The 16369-nt window shown below is 49.8% G+C and overlaps 1 protein-coding gene across 1 annotated transcript; it reads right to left on the bottom strand.

Annotated features, from left to right (window-relative positions):
* Window positions 1–1318: 1318 nt before the first annotated feature.
* Window positions 1319–14539, bottom strand: REELD1 (reeler domain containing 1). Its single transcript, XM_052771982.1, has 6 exons — window positions 13587–14539; window positions 12487–12709; window positions 10679–10836; window positions 9665–9965; window positions 8922–8985; window positions 1319–6289 (listed from the first exon to the last, which is right to left on the bottom strand). Exons 1-6 carry the CDS (start codon window positions 13804–13806, stop codon window positions 5708–5710), a joined length of 1548 nt encoding a protein of 515 aa, XP_052627942.1. The 5' UTR covers window positions 13807–14539; the 3' UTR covers window positions 1319–5707.
* Between the last annotated feature and the right edge of the window lie 1830 nt (window positions 14540–16369).

Here is a 16369-nt window from a genome sequence, read left to right as displayed (position 1 = left end):
GTCACTCGGGCAAGCCGACTCTCCGCGCTTCTCCCCAGCGACTCCCGAGGGGCTCCGCGCCGGCCCCCCGCGCACTGAAGCCCGACGCGGGGCCGGGCCCCGGGGCGCCTTCCTGACCGCCGCTGCCTCTCCCCTGAGAAGATGGCGGCGCCCGGGCCAACCGCCGCCCTCAGCCCCCGCCGCGGGGACGGCGGGGTCTCCCACACCCACACCCACACCCACACCCGCGTGTTTGTGTGCGTGTGTCCCCCCCCGCCCCAGCCGAGCGTTAACTGCCTCAGCGCTGCCCGCCCCGACACGGGCCCCTCCCGGGGGAGAGGGGCGGGCGGCGGGGCCGGGTGCGGCCGCCATCGCCGGGACAAGGCTGCCCCCTGGCGGCGGCGGCGGGGCCGGGCCGGGGGTGGCGGGCGGGGAGCGCGCCGCTGTGTCGTGAGGGGAGGTGCGCGGGCTGTCGGTCGGGGCCTGCCCTCCGCCTGGCTCGGCTCGGCTCGGCCCGGCCCGGCGAAGGGAGCTCGATGGGAGTTCTGCCCGGGGCGGGGAGCCAGGGGCGGGGGGGCGGCTGCGCTTTCCCCGCGGAACGGCTTCCCCGTTGGCCGCCGCGTCCCCAGCCCCTCGCGGCTCAACGGCAGCAGCAGCGAGGGTCGCTGCGCCCGCGCCGGCTGGTGCCGGAGTAGGAGGCCGCGGGCAGCTCGCCTGACGCGTGGCGTTTGTGCTCCGTTAGGCGCTGGGAATTACTGGTGACACGTTACTTGACTGGGTTAAATGTTTTTCCACTTCGGGCCGTGTCTTTTTGCATAATAAAGATCAGCAAGTCGCGTCTTCTGCCTTTCCCTCTCCGCCGACAGCCCGATGTCCTCGGTACCTGGCCGTCGCTTCCTAATGTACATCGACGCACGCTGATGTACAGCGAGGCTGATCTTTGACTCGCCTTTGAAATAGCGACACATTTTCCCAACAACAAATTATACTTTGACATTAGAAGGTGGCAATCTGTAATGGATATCGCAATCTGAAGATTCAGAGAGACTATCTGTGATCTTTGTCCTCAGCCGAGTAAGCTGGAGCCTCTTTTCCCTCCTACACGTTATTTGATTGTGGTGTATAACCTTGGGATGTACTAATAATCATTAGTCAGAGCTGATAGATCCTTTATGGGCCTGCCCGGCTCAGGAAGGGAGACGTTCTCTAGAACAGCAGTAAATCAGCAAAACATGCACTTAAATATACAGTAAAATGTGGCTCGAGACACGATCCTTCATACATCGTATAACAAAATGCTTTATTGAGAGAGTCACACACGCACTAACGAGGAAGGAAAGAGGGCTGCTGCGACGAGGTCTGCGATGGGGAAACAATGCGGTGGCGGGAGGGAGCCGGGAGAGATCCCTGAGCAGCTCGTGGTCCAAGGGCCGTCGTGACGCCCCAGGTCCTTCTCTGCCCTCTCGTAGGTGATGTGGTGCCTTGGAGGAGCTGGCAGGAGAGAGGGGAGGGGAAGGAAAGGAAGGGAGCCCTGCAGAGCTGTCCAGACACGATGACTTTCAGACTGAGCCTTGAGACCCTGGCAAGGGCAGCGGAGGTGGGGGGGGTGGCTTGCCAGGAGGATTGAGGGGGCCGTTCTGCTGTTCACCAGCTGGGCAGGTCGGGTCGCTACTTTGTCGATGGTTTTTGCTGGCAAGCAGCTGTCTTTTTGCAGCTGAATGTTGCAGGAATCGTTAGCGCATGGCCTCATCTTTTTGCAGGCATTTCTCATTGTCATTTAAATGTAAGTGAATAAATAAGACGTGCATCTGCTGCTCCGCCAAGGATCTGGCTTGAAGCAGGGGCAGACCCTCAGAGGTGAGGGAGAGGACGAATCCTCACCCCTCAGCAAGGCGGCCTCCCCGTGTCCTGTTTGCCAGGGGTGCGCTGAATGTTTTACTCTCCGGGTTCCTGGCCTTGCTGCTTCGCCTCCCTTGGTTTGTGCGGTCTTAAGCAGTTACAGAAACTGCGCCAAAAGGGCTAGCCAAGCCACCCGGCCAGGTCTCCGTAATGCCTGGGGCCTCATCCTGCACTGCTCTAGGGAGAGCGCTGCCTCTGCTGAGAGCCTGAGCTTGCACATCCCTGCTGACCATGATAGCTGGGCCCACAGGGCCCCGTGGCATCGACTGTGAGTCTTGTCACCCATTTTGGAGCTGACCAAATCAGCATGTGTTTGGCTTTTTTGCTTACCGGTGACAATTCAACCAATGCAGGAAATGTCCATGATGACTTAACCAAGCTTTGGGCCAACAGCATTGCTCAGTGCAACCTCTCCACGTTACATTTAGTGCCACTAACGTACTGGTGGGTTGCCATTCTCTGCTAACTGCAGTTGGGGCGGGCATCTTTAATGGAGCAGATGCAGCATTGCATAAGACAACATCTTCTCCAAAGCAGAGGGGGAATGGATTTATGGACAGGCTTGATGATGGGCAAAACCAAATTGATTTCAGATACCATGGAAAAGCAGTAAGAATCAGCGATGGTGTTATGTGCTCGACGTGCAGGACTGATGATTTAGGGGTGGTGGTTTATATTTTTGTAGAGCAGAGGGAAAGCAGGAATCAGTGACACGAGATGGGAAGATTAGTATGCAAGTAAGGGCGTGATGAACAGACATGTCTGTATGCAAGTCAGTTATTTCTAAATCGGGGGGTTTTGGGTTTTTTTTTTTTTAGTTCGGCTAGCTCAGGTGTCGTAATGGCATCAGAGGATTTAAGCAATAGGAGTTTTCACTGCCAAAACTGCATCTGATGCCTGTTTGGCTGATGGGGAGACTCAGGACAGGTGTGCATTACAGCTGAATGTGAGCAGCTTTCCACACCTTTGGTTGGTAATTCTGACTCAAAGACCTGTCACTTCGCTGAAGGATGGCAGCCTAACATGGGCCACAGACGGCTGCAGGCTGACCCGCACTGGAGGAACTGAGATCCCCTGGTTCCAGCAGAACGTCTGTGACCAACACGGTCCCGTACCTAGAGAGGTAAACAAGGCAAGTCTTTCACTTGTCCCTCCAGTAAATATTAGAATGGTCTGTGCCTTTCTTTTCCTAATTTTGTCATCTTTTTTCTCCTAAATCTGTTCCAAAAGTAAGCACAGATGAATATCCGTACAAAGCGAGTCACTTAAGAATGGGGGTGTTTGAATGGTTTGCCTTTTAATAAATTAATCAGTGCTCATGTTTTTAACAGCCTTAAGAAGAGATAAAACCTCCATCCCTCTTGTCATGGCAACTACAATAAACGAAACATCATTCCAAAGTCAAGGAAAAAAAACACAAGCACTTTAGGTCTCAGCCAAGTCCGCAAAGTAGCAAAACTCATTACTAATTCAAAGGAGCTGTGTCCCTCAGAGCTAACCATTACTGGTTTTACTACTAATAATACTGGAGCTGCATAAATTTAACAGAAGGCAGAGTTTGACAGGAGGCAGAGTGGTGTTGAAGTGCCACTGTCCTAATCAGACATCTCCATGAGACCTCCGGTCAGCTCGGCAAGAAGCAGTGCTGGGTCATGGGGAAAGAGGTGGGGAGAGGAAGGTTACAGCTTTATAGCTATAGCAGTCTGGTAACATTAAATCTAGAGAGACAGTGGAAGAGGCCATAGGTATTTGTAATTTATTCATAAACAGCTATGCCATCATAAGAAACTTTTTAAAATAATATCTGATAGTTCTTTAAAGATTTAAGAGTTTGTTGACCTATTTTCTCAGTTAATTAGGATTTTTTTGGCTGCATTAACAATGACTTGCATGCAGGCTGCTTTAGTCGCTACACAGTTCAGCTACATTGGGTTACAGAAACATGATTTCTTTCTAAGGCACGTGACACAGGAGAGGAACGCCATTGTAAGTGTCTAGACTTGTATTTAAAATCCTGTAGAATTCCTAGTAGGTAGTGCTTAAGCTCGATTTATTGAACATAAAACCATTCATTTTGACTCCTAAAACAAACATCTTTTCAATTACAGCACTACCCCTGGTTACTCTGCAGTGGAAGGGCCATGGTGCGGACATCCTTCTCTTCAAAGTGCAATGGTTAAGACCATCAAGCTCGTCTCTGCAAGCTGCATTTGTGAGTACACTTCTTTTCTTATTTATTTTGCCCAAGGTTCACTAGGCCTAGAAGTTAAGTCAATAGAAATTTGGCCATGTGTGTAGAGCAAAGCATCATGTCACTAATCCCAGTACAGTGGTACGGTCAGAAACCAGCTCTTTCTGAATGCTAATAGAAGGTGCAATTAGCAAAAGATGCACTATGTTCATCATGTTGTAGGGGTTCAAACAGGAGAACTCCTCTATGTCCCACCTGTCTGGTCTGAAGTCAATGGCAAGGTAAGGGAGGAGGTGAGAGCAGAGCTTTGACTGACTATCCAGCATGAAGATGGCCAGCTAGTTGGAGGTGGCCACAGGGCCCTCCTGACAGAGGGGAAAGTTGTCACCAGGAAGGATGTGTGAGCCATCAGGGTCCTGTCATTATCTGCTTAGCTCAGAGGGGATTGCTGCGGGCTGTGAAATAAGCTGCAGCACCAAAGTTTAAGTCTGTCCCCCATTACACAGCCTGGGGACCACCTGAGCCCCTCCACCCTAGAAAGGGCACCAGAAGGGGTGATTCCTGCTCTCTGAAAGACTCTAAAATGTACATCTCAAGAGGATCGTTATCGGGACTATCTCTGGCTCTTTCAAAGCTGCAGTAGATTAAACCTTTACCCTTGCTGTCATCAACTCTCCTTCTTACAAGGATCTTCATATTTTCCAAGGGCTGTTTTAGTGGCCTCCCGCAGAAAACCACATGGTCAGAGAGAGTTTTGCACAAACTCAGAGTACAAGGATGCTGTTAACTTTCCACGCAGCCTTTGCTGGGGATCTCCAGAGTGACCTGGGAAGGGTACTTCTCAGTGCGTGTTTCTGCACAGAGGGTTACTGAGCTGACTTGAAGTGAAAGACAAAGTAAATGCTGGCTGTCAGGCTTCAACAAGCTTCCTCATCAGGTGCAAATGGACAGGAAAGGTTTTCTTCCATTTGCACCTGATGAGCAGGCATGTTTCTCCCCCAAAAGCTGATGTCCGCCACCCTGTCTTTCATTCCTGTAGATCAATTCAACGTTCTTTGAATCAATGTTCTCCACTAGTAAGTTATTGCTTTTTCTTTTCAAACTGAAACTTAAAATCTACCGGCAAATATTTTGTCATCTGAGATATACCAAGTGCACAGAATCACACCTGTAAACTCCTAAATGAGAATGGTTGGGTTTATATCAGGGGTTCCTAATTCCTAGAAAGAAATATAACACTAGAAACTTCTGCTGAAATATAACACTAGAAACTTTTGCTGAGATTAAACAGGAGACAATAGTACAGTGCAGAGGAGGAATTTCTATTTTTGGCTACACCCTTAAGGCAACAGAAGAAGTGTGTGTCATGGCTGCAGTGACAGCTAATGAGCAGATATACAATATTAATTGTGGTAAGCGTAACACACTGAACAATCTATCAACTTCTATTTTCTTAGCAGCTGTAGCTTAGATACTTTCGACTAACACCTCTTTCTGAACTGGCTGCTTCGAGATTGTTTACCTATATGGCGGCACATAGAGGAACTACACCACCGCTTCCTATAACCTGTGCTGTGCAGTCCGGGCTGTTTTCACCTACTCCAGCTGCCGTAGCACTGCTTTCTGCGTTGCAAACGTTCAGATGATTGTCTTCTTCCCGCTGCTCGAGGGGCTGACCCAGTTGTACTCGGCTTGCACCAGCACGAAGCTGTTCTCCCGGACCTTTCGGAAGTGCATCACCTCCCCATTTTCTCTGACAGCAATGACATCAGGGTCTGGCTCGCTGAAGGAGACCTCCGTCCGCTTGTGGCAATGCTGGGCACAGACACAGCGCATGGCAGCTGCCAGCGCCAGGCCCAGGGCAGCGGTGCAGACCAGGAGGATGCCGAGTTGGGCTGCTAGGAGTCGGGTCCCTCTGCCAGGGTCTTCCCCCTTGCCAGGAACAGCAGATTTGGGAGCTGGTCTGGTCACCCACGGCAGGGTATTCCCACCCGCCGCCGCCTCCTCCTCACCCCCAGTGCCTGCCTCCTCTGGCTGCAGTGCCGGCTTTCTTTCGGCCATTTGCCTTGAAGCCGATGACAAGTTGCCGGCAGCATTGGCATCGCCAAACCAGGCTGTTGTGGCAGCGGCATCACCCAGGTGAGTGTGTACGTGCAGGGCAGAAGGAGATGCTGTCACACACAGGGTGGCTTTCAAGGTGGCCCCACTCTCCGTACTGGCCTTTGATGAGATGTGTGGTGAGGGAAGAGAAAGGGGACTGATTAGGTTCTCACTACCTATGTCATGGTACAGTTCAGCTCTGTGTTTCTGACACCCAGCTGTCCCCCTGGCCTTGGAATAACCCTGCTCCATCCCCTGGTTACTCAGTAGCTTTTAGAAAATGAGGTGGATTCAACCCTGCTCCATCCGTATCAGAATTGCCATGGGAGGGACAAGGCGCTGGGAGTTGGTCCCAGGGGTGCAAGGCAGAGCGTGTTGAAGAGGCAGAGGTGAAGGGCACAGGCGGAGAGGAAGGTCACTGCTTTGCCCAAGTAAAGGTCTGCAATTCCCATGGTGGTGGTATTTTTCACAGGCATCGTTATCCCCCAAAAAATTGCTTAATAAACAATTCCCACCTTGAATGATGCCAGTGTCACGCTGAAAGGACAGGCATGATCTTCCCGGCCAAGCTTTGTGTTTAGGGTCACACTGGGCCCACTGGGATTCAGTATTGCCCTTCTGAGGCTGTGGATCAAACCATGGAGTGGAGGGACCCAGGAGACGTGGGGTGGCCTTTGACATCAGTGGTTTTGGGGCACTCGCATACAACCTGTGAACTCTCCCCAAAGCCCATCCTGCTTTCTCAGTCTGCACAGCCAGTTTGAAACCTGCTGCCTCTCAGTGTTGCTTAACCACCCATTTTAGTGGGAATGACTGCTCTTGCTTGCTCCTGTTTCCAGGGGCTCTGTCTGGTGCCATTCACCTTATTTTATCCATCACAAAACAACAGCCACTCCATGCCAGTTCTGCAGGCCAGGCTTTGCTGCAGATACCATCCAAGACTAACTGTGAAACAATCATACAATTTAGGAGGCCCCCAAGGAATTTCTCCATTCCCACTGTGCACCTGAGCCCTTATCCAAAACCTGTAAAATGTACTGGAGTTTTTTCTTTGGCTCCACTAAGATTTGGATCTGGCCCTCAGTAGCTGGTACCTCTCCAGCCTGTCCAGCCCAGCAGGCTTTTTCACACATCCATTAATTACACCAGAGAAACTCTCACCCTCTACCATCATTAGCAATTTCCAAAGCTTGCTGGGAAGACAGTGTGACAGGAGCACAAAGCTGAGGTAGGAGCCCTGGCAAGCTGTGAAACAAAGTAGGGGAGGGTCAGAGCATCCTTTGTGGAAGAGACGGTTTCTGAAGGTGCTCGTAAAATACAGTAGTAAATAAAAGACTTTCAGTGGCTGGACTGCAAACTGTAAAGTAGCTGGCTGGCAAAGTTAGGATTGCATGTGTATGGATCATTTGCACTCAAAATGTAAATGCCATGCTGTAGGGATATACTGCCAGATTTGGGACTTTGGGATAGAAAATGGAATTGCCTCGCAAGTCCTTGCCCTACCTCACCTCATTTCTCCTTGCTTTGCATACTTCTTCTCTCCTTTTTTGCCTATTTCTCAATATTTTTATTTTGTTATGCTTTTCTGGTCTTGGCTTGTGCAATAACTCTTCCCGTCCTTTGGTTACCATCTTCTGTCATTTCTCCACTTCTCTCCATGGCTACACCAGATGCTCATGTTACACGTCTCCTTTACTTCTTCTCTGTCCTCCACTCCTTCCTAAATATTTCTGCCTCATTCTCTGCTGTACGGCCCCTTCCTGTTTTATTTTCTGTGAGATTACTTCTCTTCCTTCCGTGGCATCCTGCAACCCAGATCTAATTCTTTATTTTCCTTGTATTTTTCTTCTCTCCATCCCCTGTGTACTGGACTTCCCCTCCTAACTCTGTACCCCGTGTCTCTAAGCTATCCCTGCTTTCCAGCTTCTCCACTAGTTCCCGTCTGAGCATCCTCCGCAGCCCTGGGATTCTGCAGTTTCTCTCCCTCCTCTTGCTCTCCTTTTCTTTCTCTACCTAATTCCTCACTTGCCCTTTCCAGCTCCCACATCTCCTTCCATACGTACAGCCACCCTGCTCCCCTGAGGCTGAAGTCCTTTCACACCCTTCTTGCCACCTTCTCCTGAGGTCACCCCTTCCCAAAAGGCACTCTCACATGCTCGTCCCATCTGCCAGCTCCCGCTCTTCCAGCTGTCTTCAGTGACTGCGTCCCGTGCCTGTGTCTAACCCTACCACCACCACCATCACCACCATAACCACCATCTCTGCCTTTCCAGTCCACCCAGCCTCCCAAGCTGACCCTGCCCTCAGAAAGCACATGGCTTCCTTGGCCATCCCCAGGAAAGATGAAGTCTTTGACCTCTGGTGAATGTCACGAGTGGTACCTATCCAGCACCTCTGGAAAGGAACATCTCAGCCTTTCACGGGAATAAAACACATGTTCCCAGCCTGGTAACTTCCAGCAGCCTGTAGTCATGTCTACATATGGAAAAGTTATTTTAGATTGTTTTTACAGCAGGACTCTTAAAAACCCAGGCAGCGGGCTCAAAAGGTAAACAAAAAAGAGAGATAAAAAACAATTCCCAGTTAAAGTAAAAAAAAATTGAAACTCTTAACAGTCTCAATGTAGTTTTAGTCACTTATGAGACCTACACAGGCTGCTTGGTGCTGTGATGCAGTAGAGAGGTTTTATCCTGATCTTCTCTTAGACCTTTCTGTCTTTGGAGAAGACATCCTTCCCGTCCCCGCTGCTTACCTGCCCGTCTTCTTTACACATCAAACACAAGCATGGGGTGGCAGCACTGGCAATGATTCCTGCTCTAAGATACGGACAGAGGAAAGGCAGGGTTAGTAACTGAGACCTGTCGCTGCAGCTCACGCAGGAATCCCTGGGCTCTGCACCACCGGCGAAGCGTGCCGCTCCTGAGACCAGCCTCGGGACATACGCAGTCAACACAGACCATATAGAGCTGTATTTTTAATGACGCCTGATCATTTATTCCTATCCCCATCATTTTCACCCACAGTATAAATTGTTGCATGAAAGCTCATGCGGCCCAAACCCTCTAAGACTTCTGAGCAGACATCCTCAAGCCCAAATTTCATAATTGCTTTGAATCCTTTCTTCCTTTTCCCTGCAGATAGAGAAATAGGTCTGCTGAATTCACCATTTCATTGAGTAGTTGCGTGCGCTTTTAGAAAAATATTGTAGCAGTCAATAGTTTTTATCACATTTTTCAACCACCTGGCCAGTCCTCTGCTGGGCTGACCAGTCAACGTCAGGTTTTTAAGAGCTTTGGATTTTCTCCCTGTCACTGTCTGTCATGTGCAATCTCCAAGGGATTATTTCTCAAAATTTCAGCAAGAAAACACTCTCTCGCCTCCCCACCAGCCACAGACACCTTCCTACAAGGACCCTTGCTCATCCACGGGGAAACTAGTACTATTTTCCTCCCCGAGAAGGGCTGGAGAAATAGCTCTTCCCACCACCAAGTTTACCCGTCAGAGGTGCCATAGCCGGAGGCATTGTCCTGGGAGAGGAAACTTCGCAAGGCGTCCACTGTGCCAGGGTCTTGGGTGGGGAGGGACGGCTCCAGCCCCCGGCTGCTGGACCCATCGCTCCCGCTGGACGCAGCCAGCGAAGGCCAGGCTGACTGCTTCGGCTCAGCAACAGGATGGGCGTCTGACCCAACACCGAAACCTGGCTCCGGTGCCAGAGTTGCCACGATGCCGGTGGGGCTGGCAGGCGGCGTGGGGGTGCGCGGGGGGGAGCCGGTGGCAGCCATGGGAGAGGTGGGACCTTGTCCAGCATGGAGACAAAACAAGAAGCAGGGAAAGAGGAGCAAAGGTCTATTGTCTTCGGTTTGTTTATTTCAAATCCCACTCAGTGCTAACGTTTGCCAGGAAGGGTGGTAATAGCGACTTTTTTTTATTTTCATGTCACTTAATTTTAAGTGGGAATCCAGATTCAAAGTAAAGCAGCAAAGTCCGCTACCTAAATTATGGTCAAGCAAAATAATTAAAACTCAGTCTTGGTGCCATGCCAAAAATGCTGAGAAACACATCTGATTTGAGTATAAGTATATTTGTGGAGCATTTTACTGACCAAAGGCTGCATAAATACAAACCTGAAGGGCAATAGTCACATTTAGAGACAAATGCATTCCTTTATTTAGGCAGCATTGCTAATTGCACTTGCTTGTCTTCAAGAGCTGAGATTTTAGGTAAAGTATGTTGTATTTTAGGGTTTGCATTGAAATCGTAAGACCTGGCAACCCTGTTTATCTTTCTGGTACCCTGCTTGGAACTGGCTCCATCACCTCAAATGCTGACCCATGCCCTCACTTCAAGGAGTTCGCCACGGCTATCGCTGGTCTCCCCGATGGCCACAGGAGTTAAATGGGACCCTCCAGCTTGCTTGGGTCACTTGTGTTCAACGCTTGCCTGGAATAAGCCGTAAAACTACTCTGCGGGAAGTGGTCGGTAAGAAACCCATACCTTTGCTCGCCATACCTGTGGGTTGTGGGTCGGCTGGTCCCTGCGAGGGCGTGGGGGTTACAGGGTCGGGCTTCTTGCCACTGCCAGTAAGCGTTTTGTTTTGCCCTCGCTGTGCCACGATAGCAGATTCGATCTTTGCCCAGTAAACAAAGTATGACTGGACTACGGAGATGCTGTTAAAACATAATTAGGCAAGAATTTACTGGCTCTATACTGTTAATAAAACATCCAACTGTTGAGCTAATCACAAGGACTAAACATCCAACTGTTTAGCTAATCACAAGGACTGCTTTAATCCAAAGACAAAAGTGACGCAAAAGTATTTTAAAGGCTTAGCCCGTCACAAGTTTTATATTACAAATAAAAGATACTGGGTCCCATAAGAAAGATACAGGGTGAAGAATCACCACTCATAATTAAGATCAGTCAAAAAAATGTGTGGGAACTTAAATAAAAAAAAAAAGCTATTATATTTGTGGTGTTGATAGAAGTACATTTGGAAAACTTGGACTAGCTCTGCTTATAATCTTCCGTAGGCAGGGAAACAACAGTGGTATTTACTAATTAAAACAAGTCAATGTAACTTGTACAAACAGCAGAATAGGTAGGGGAAAAAAAAAGCCTCTCTTCTCAGCCCTCTGATATTTGAGCCGGCCTAACCCTCTGCTTTTTGTCAGGTGCCAAAACTGCATTGGCCAACCTTTAGCTGTTCACCCGGAGAGCCTTATTTAAGCTGGAGATTTTGGGAGAATTTCAGCTCAGATTGCTCAGCTGCTTCTGAGAATTAGCTAAGGGGAAACCAGCTCGGGTTTTCCTGTGCCAGATGACTCCTATGAGGCATTTTTGAGCCTAACAAGGAGTTTTTCCAGATGCTGTGACAGGGAGAAAAGGGAGAGGCTATCAGAAATCAGCTTGGAGGGTCAAAAGCCAGAGGGTGAAGGAAGCATCAGAGCGGGTGGCTAGGAATAGGTGGTGTTGGGTTTGGGTTGGGTTTACTTGGTTGCTTGAGTTGTACGTGTTTTTAATAGTATTTCCCAATCTAAGACAATGGGCAAAAATTGGAAATGCCAAGCAGAAATTTTTCTGTTTCTATGACTTTGTGTTGAATCACGATGAGATGCACAAGCCACAGCACTCACCAGGATGCTTACGTTTTGGGGAGCAGCCAAGGATCTGGCCAAGTAGTTTCTAAGTGGTTTTGTAAAGTCAAAACATAACAATTTAATCTCTTCCAAAATGAAAAGTCGCTGTGCTTCCTCTAAGACAGCCAGTTAGAAGATGTTTAATTTCGTTCCAAATCAGAACCAAAATACTTGGACAGTTTGGGACTTTGGTACAAAACAGAGATGTCAAGTTTTGACCCAGCGCTCACTGTCTCTTCCTACTGTGAATAATTCTGTTTACATTTAACTTCTTTTAAAACCACTCATTTTTAATTTTTTTTTTTTTAAAGAAGTGATATACAAGATTATCCTGTAGGCAGGGAAGTCCTATGGGCTGCGTTATTTAGAAAGACAGGCCACGTGATCACAGTTCCCTCTTTATGCCTTAATATTTCTATTTCCTAAGTGCTTAGGCTGTCATCTTCCAGTGTATATATTCTGAGAAAATAGTGACCATGTAAATAAAAAGCAGCACTACCTAGCAGATATAAATGGTGATTTATGTACCAGCTGGGATACTGTTGCAGCGTTTGATAAGTATTTAGCTATATGGGGTTCAAGATACATAAACCACTGTGCTGGACAAGTACGATGGAAAAATAAAGCCAAGCCTTTAACTGAGAGGATGCAAATGCTGGTTAGGAACCAGCATGTTCTTACAAAAACTTGATGTCTCCAATGGGTTGGTCTGGTGCTTTCCATACGAAGGACAGGTTTCTCTTCAGTGATTTGTCCGAGTGGGTGACGGTGTCACCTTCTTCAAAACAACTCAGCAGCTTGGAACCAGGAGGGATGAAGATGAATGTGCCAGTGATTTCATCGTTAGACACTTTGCGAGCTTGAAGCAAAAAGCCCATAAAATCCCGGGTGCTCCTCACTGTCACTGCAAGACAAAACATGGGACACAAAGAGATTTGTGTTGTAGTTATGGGGTGAATTGTTTGCAATGGAGTTTCCAGTGGTAGCACTGAAACCAAAAGAAAACCCTGTGCAACAACAACAAAAACATCTTACTGTCTTTGTCCTCACAGTCTGTCTTGAACATGCTGGATGCAGGAGGCCAGACTTCACCTTTAACTCTGCAGTATGTAACTGCACACAATAAATTTGCCTGAGTCTCTCCCCCCACCCCTTGATTTTAAGCTGCTAACCACATTGCATCAGGCAGCATGCAGCCATTTTTAAGGAAGGAGGTACATATGCAAAAGCACTTGGAGGGCTTTTATTTTGCATGGGGATGAGCAAGCAAGTGGCCAGGCTGGGGAGCAGTGACTCTCAGCTCTGTCTGTATCTGCCTCAGGAGCGGCGATGCTGGGGACGGGGCATGCTGCCCAACCATACCTAAGAGTCAGGCGAGTCACCCAGACCCTTTTGTGCAGTGCAGAGGAGCAGGGAAGGCAACTTCACCCTCTGGAGGTGCCTCTCATGCGCCATTGCATGTGATGAGGTCCTGTATGGTTGAGACACAGCTGAGAGAAATTAATTCCACCCAAAGCATCCAAACCTACTGGCTGCCTCCAGCAAACAGTTGGTCTGCAACATGGTAAAAACCTAGAGTCAGCCATCACCTGAGACACCTTAGGCCAAGTGCTGCAAACAAAATCCCTCTGTAAATCTGTTCGTTTCCTCATGACGAGAGAGGTGGCGTAGCTCACTTGGAGCAGTTACCTCTGTTCCCAGCCCTCACAAAGATTAATGCCATCCCTTGAGATTAGTTATCATGTATTTTTCAGATGCAGGAATGAGAAGCTGTTCCTTACCTGGCACCTTGTCACCTGGGACATAGAAGGACATGTTGGTGTGGACAGTAACGTAGTTGTTGCTGGGGCTGTGCAGCTGCGCTCGCAGGTGCCTGGGCATCATGTCGGTGCAGGCAGAAAGGCTTGCACCGTGTGAGAAGGCGGCCGCGCAGGAGACCAAGCACAGGGTTGTGCATGCCCAGCCAACAACGGTGATGTGGGCTCTCTTGCTGTCCTCCATCCTACAGTGGAAAATAATGGGCAGGTTCACTTCAAAGCAGTGGCTTCAGCAGCCTGTGAGCCTGTCTGGTGCCTTTGAATTAGCTGAGCTCCAGAGCTGCCCTTCCCACAGCCTTTAAATGAAGGAGAATAAATGATATCTGTGGCGCATGGAGCCACTCTGGTAATCCACAGCATTGGACGTTTTGAAGTAAATTGTTGAGGCTGGGAGGGAGAGGCCCCGCAAGAGGATGCATTTCTTGCGAAGTCACCCATGGAGGGACCGGTCAGGGAAGATTTGCTCTAAAAAGCCATATGGCATTTAGGAGGAGGAGAAGGCTCTGTACGACCATGCTCAGCACCCTCCACCATTCCCAGCCCAAATGTACAACTTGAACAATGGGGGAAAACCTCTACCCTTAGACCTGCAGCAGGCCCTGTCAACTGTGGGGCTGGTGCCCAGCACAGAGCCTCTCCCTGCCCGCCGGCACAGAGCCGTGTCCCCTCGGGGACAGCACGTGGCTGCCCCTCGCTCTGGCCCGCGGAAGCACAAGGCACCTTTTAGCAGCCCACGCGTCATGGCTTGGAGGCATTGGGCTGCTTGTGACTGTCGGACCCGTCCCTGGCCACCCAGCGGCATTTCAGCTTGTCCTTCTCGGTCAGTGCTCACTGTTGCTGACAAGATGGCAGCGATGCTGTCTTTGAAGTCAGCGTTGGAAGCCTGAGATAAATGGGCAGCCGTTTTGGCTAATGCCAAGATTTCTCCTTCTTCTCCAATTTTTAATCCAAGCAAGCTTTTTTTTTGACACGGTCGAAGTTTAATATTTGGTATGCCATGTCTTTAGTACCTCTCAGCTTTGATGGCTGGCACAAAACACATTTCTAGATTAGCTGGAATACTGTGTTATTCTGATTTTTCAGAATGCACTTTTGAAAGTGAAGCTGAAGGATGAGCTTGCGGTATTTATTGTAGTGGATATTGTAAGGCAGATAGTCCTGCTTTTAATGTAGCGCTTTCTAACATCTTTTCAGCATGCAGCTTTTCCTGGCTTAGATTTCATTACGCTTAGTCAATAAGTAGATGTAAATAAATTAGAGGAAACCAGAGGCTGAGGAGGTCTAGCTTACACCTCTGACTCTAGCACTTCTGAAACTTGCCAGCTGACTAACAAACCACCACTGCACATGAAAGAGTTTGTGCCCAGCCTGAAGCAGGGAGCAGACGGATGCAGTTTAACCTTCCACAGCCGAGCATCGTGTCACTCCAACCAGTTATGTGCCAGTAGATTCTTGTGGGAGTCACAGGAGCCTTTGCTAAATATCCCAGCCCCTGCAGGACCAGCATCGGGATGCCTCCTCCTTGTGGAGTCAGCCTTCCCTCTAGGCACACCTAAACCTCCCTTGCTGGATACGATTTCTTGCACGAGCTCGTGAAAGTACCCCCGAGCAGCAGCTCTTTCCCTCGGGTGTTTCCCAGGCCGTACCGCCATTTCCCATCCCTCCCCCAGCCACCCACCTGTGCCCCTCACCGCTTGTGACTGGGGCCGTGCTCCCCAGGGCCGTCCGGGCTGGGGGTGCCGGTGCCGCCGTCGCTTCCCTCGGGACACGTACACCACCGGGCTCGCTGCCGCTGCGCTCCCGGCCTGCCAGAGACCCATCCTTTCAGGGACCTTCTTCCCTTTCTCCTCTAATGGGAAGCGCAGCAGCTGTTACTGCTAATACCCACCACCTACGGCAGCTCTCCGCCAGTGCCCAAATCCTGCCTTAATCATATTAGTTTCCTCTTCACATCCCACCCACTTCTTTTTTTTTTTAAATCTCCAAGCTTCTGCAGTGAAAACAAAGGCAACTAGCGGGGGGGGGGAAGCAGCAGCAAGGCACGGGGTTTGTGTGGAACACCCTGGGACTCCTTTGCAGAGGTGCAGGAGGATCGGACTCTCGCTTGCCCCGTTACCCTCCCCACGCCCCCCCCTTCTTTGCAAAGCAAAGCCACGTCAGCTCCCCCTAGTCCGTGACCCCTGAGCAGCGTGCCCTTGTCTCTCACACTTACATGGGAGTTATTTTGGCAGTAACAGCAGAATTTTGCTAGAAAGGTGTGTCCCACACACCAGCCCTGCCAGGAAGAGCCATCAACACCCCACAAACCCACCAGACCCAGCACAGGGGACTAAACATCCAATATGTGTGACTGTCCCCCAGCACATGAGCTGCATTTAAGTCCAGACTATCACCCCTGCTCCTTGCCCGAGCTACGCTGCAGCCATCCTGGTGCCCAGCCATGGAGCTGATCCTGTCCCAGGGCTTCCCAGCTCCTCCTCGTATCTGCCTTGTCACTGCAGACTGCTCTGGTGATCAGGACTCTCGGCCAAACCTGCCTGGCCACTGTCACCAAGCTCGCCTCGCTCCCTGCCAGTGGCTCCTTGCTCACAACGGATCAAATTTAGGGTCCAATTTCTTGTCATCATTAGAGCTGCCATCAGGAGATGCTGAACGAACTGCTGGCAGCTTGCAGCCCCGACTAGAGCTAGAGGAACGGAGTAACAACCCCATCGGATGGCTGGCTTTTCTTCAGCCAGCAGACCCTT

Source organism: Harpia harpyja, chromosome 2, assembly GCF_026419915.1.
Source record: "Harpia harpyja isolate bHarHar1 chromosome 2, bHarHar1 primary haplotype, whole genome shotgun sequence".
NCBI classification, from domain to species: Eukaryota; Metazoa; Chordata; class Aves; order Accipitriformes; family Accipitridae; genus Harpia; species Harpia harpyja.
The sequence above is the reverse complement of the archived record's forward strand: the minus strand, read 5'-3'. Positions and strand labels throughout refer to the sequence as shown.

Coding starts and splice junctions, on each gene's coding strand:
- REELD1 (XM_052771982.1), bottom strand. CDS start 13,806: ATGGAGGACAGCAAGAGAGCCCACATCACCGTTGTTGGCTGGGCATGC. Junction 12,710..13,586: donor CCCAGGTGACAAGGTGCCAG/GTAAGGAACAGC, acceptor TTTGTCTTGCAG/TGACAGTGAGGAGCACCCGG. Junction 9,966..10,678: donor AGCCGACCCACAACCCACAG/GTATGGCGAGCA, acceptor ATGCTGGACAAG/GTCCCACCTCTCCCATGGCT.